Below are 2,328 nucleotides of genomic sequence, written 5' to 3'. Positions count from 1 at the left end.
GCGTGTCCTTTGGTCTCTTCATAGCTTACGTTCACGCAGTCAGAGGTTTTGATTTGGATCATGTCTTACGTCCAATAATCTACGGCAAGTAGGAGTAGCTTAAACCGCGTTGATATGAGAACAAAAAGAGGAAGCGAGCCGTCAACTGTCAGCAATGAGCAGGCCAACCACCCAGCCGGGATGTATATGACCAATTGACCATGACTAGCTTGTGTTTCCAACATACGACTTTTTCTACATCATAAAGCCTTTTTTACTTCTCTCGTATTTTTCTTTCCAAAGGGTATGGGGATGGGAGGGGATTTGGTGTTCACCCAATCCCCTCAAATACCCCTCCCAAAAAAATACACTAGTATGATGGAGAGTTTTTGATTTAGGCAAAAAATGTGGGGATGGAAGGGGATGAGAGGGGATATCTCGGGATTATGTCGTTCAAAACCGGAGAAGTAAACGGACTAGTGGGGATTTTCCGGGATACGAAATAATCCCCTCTCATCCCCATAAATACTCTAGAAGTAAACAAGGCCTAACCAAATACCATTCCACGAAGCTGCTGCGTGGGCGCGCACCAACCGCCCTAGGCTGGCTGCTTGGTTGCTTCTATATATACAGTACGTCACGGCGGCAAAGTCACAGAGCAGAAAGCTTCTCCGTAGGAAAATCATTCAACAGCCAACAGTATCCTCTGCGTGCTCCTTCCCATTCCAATTCCAACCGCAATGGCAGCTGCCATGAGAATCGCGCTCCTTGCCGTGGCGGCCATGGCCGCCTTGAGCGCCGCGTCGGCGGCGACATACAACGTCGGCGAGCCGGCCGGCGCGTGGGACCTCAGCACCGACTACGGCAGCTGGGTGTCCTCCAAGAAGTTCCACCCCGGTGACACCATCGTCTTCAAGTACTCCTCGCAGGCGCACGACGTGCTCGAGGTCAGCAAGGCCGACTATGACTCCTGCAGCGCCTCAAGCCCGATCACCACGCTCAAGACCGGCAACGACGAAGTCGCCCTCAACGCCACCGGCACCCGCTACTTCATCTGCGGCATCCCTGGCCACTGCACAACTACCGGCACCGGCCAAATGAAGATCGCCATCGACGTCGTGGAAGGCTCCTCCCCATCGCCGCCCGCACCTGCCAGCGGTCCCGGCGCCAGCAGCTCTCCCCCGCCCCCCGCGCCCTCCGCCGCTACCTCCGTCCGGGCCACAGCAGGCCTTGGCCTTGTCGTCCTGTTTGCCTGTCTCTTGGCTTGAGTGCAGATATCTCCTGCTGCCGCACGCACATGTGAGCTTATTGGCCACTTCTTTCCGCTGAGACGTGTGCAGAAACGCGGCTTAATCTTCTTAGGGGTGTTTGTTGTGGTTTTTTTTGGCTTTTGGCTTTGGCAAAAGCCACCAAAAGCATCTAAATAGGTGCTTTTTTTGGCTTTTGGATTTTGGAAGCCAAAAACAAAGATCCTATTCTTTTGGCTTCCAAAATCCAAAAGCCAAAAAAAGCACATATTTAGGTGCTTTTGGTGGCTTTTGCCAAAGCCAAAAGCCAAAAAAAGCCACAACAAACACCCCCAGTTCCCACCTTACGTCGAGTGAGCTTATTTTATCAGTTGTACGGTAAAATCTCTGTAATACCCCTAGACTGTGATCGTGTAATATAGAACTTTATACTATGAAATTATTTCATGTGTTCACCATTTATGTGAGCTGAAAAATGATTTATAGACACCATAAAATACGATATGTAACAAGAAAAATAAAGTGTCGTGCTTGAGAAGCAAGTCAAAGAAAAGCAAGCTCATCAAATTATTACAAGTCTTCTTCCTAACAAAAGCGATCAAATGTTACGACCACCGTAACAACGAATAATCAAGGTACAAGACTCTGATCAATAGCATCACGTATTGTGTCCATCGTACCTTCATCTACGGGTGCAACACTAGGATGAGAAATATTTTCAACATGAAAATATCCATCGCATCAAACATGTCAAAATGCTCATCACGTAGACTGTTGTCAAGAATGTAGTTATGGAGGCACATGCATGCATCTATGATCATCGTTTGTACCTCTAGCTTGTACCATGTCATGCCTAAGAGAATTAGCCACTTGATTTTGAGAACACCAAATGCTCTTTCAACGACGTTTTGTGGAGATGAGTTGCGATGGGTGAAGGTCTCCTCTTTCCCTCGTGGAGGTATGTGTTGAAACTCGGGTACATGGTACCGTCGTTGTTTGTATGGTGGCACGTACATCCTGGTTCATGCCCTCGCTCTCACCGATCGCGGCCAACCGATCGCGAGACGATCTGCTGACTGATGCCCTCCTGCGGACTACGGTG

At 49.1% G+C, this 2,328-nt stretch overlaps 1 protein-coding gene across 1 annotated transcript; it reads left to right on the top strand.

Annotated features, from left to right (window-relative positions):
* The first annotated feature begins 614 nt into the window (after window positions 1-614).
* On the top strand, window positions 615-1,684 carry LOC127320958 (mavicyanin). The gene has a single exon (XM_051350020.2). It carries the CDS (start codon window positions 720-722, stop codon window positions 1,245-1,247), a length of 528 nt encoding a protein of 175 aa, XP_051205980.1. The 5' UTR covers window positions 615-719; the 3' UTR covers window positions 1,248-1,684.
* The last annotated feature ends 644 nt before the right edge of the window (window positions 1,685-2,328 follow it).

This window comes from Lolium perenne, chromosome 6 (assembly GCF_019359855.2).
Source record: "Lolium perenne isolate Kyuss_39 chromosome 6, Kyuss_2.0, whole genome shotgun sequence".
Taxonomy (NCBI): domain Eukaryota; kingdom Viridiplantae; phylum Streptophyta; class Magnoliopsida; order Poales; family Poaceae; genus Lolium; species Lolium perenne.
This window is presented reverse-complemented; position numbering and strand designations above follow the sequence as displayed.

Coding starts and splice junctions, on each gene's coding strand:
- LOC127320958 (XM_051350020.2), top strand. CDS start 720: ATGGCAGCTGCCATGAGAATCGCGCTCCTTGCCGTGGCGGCCATGGCC.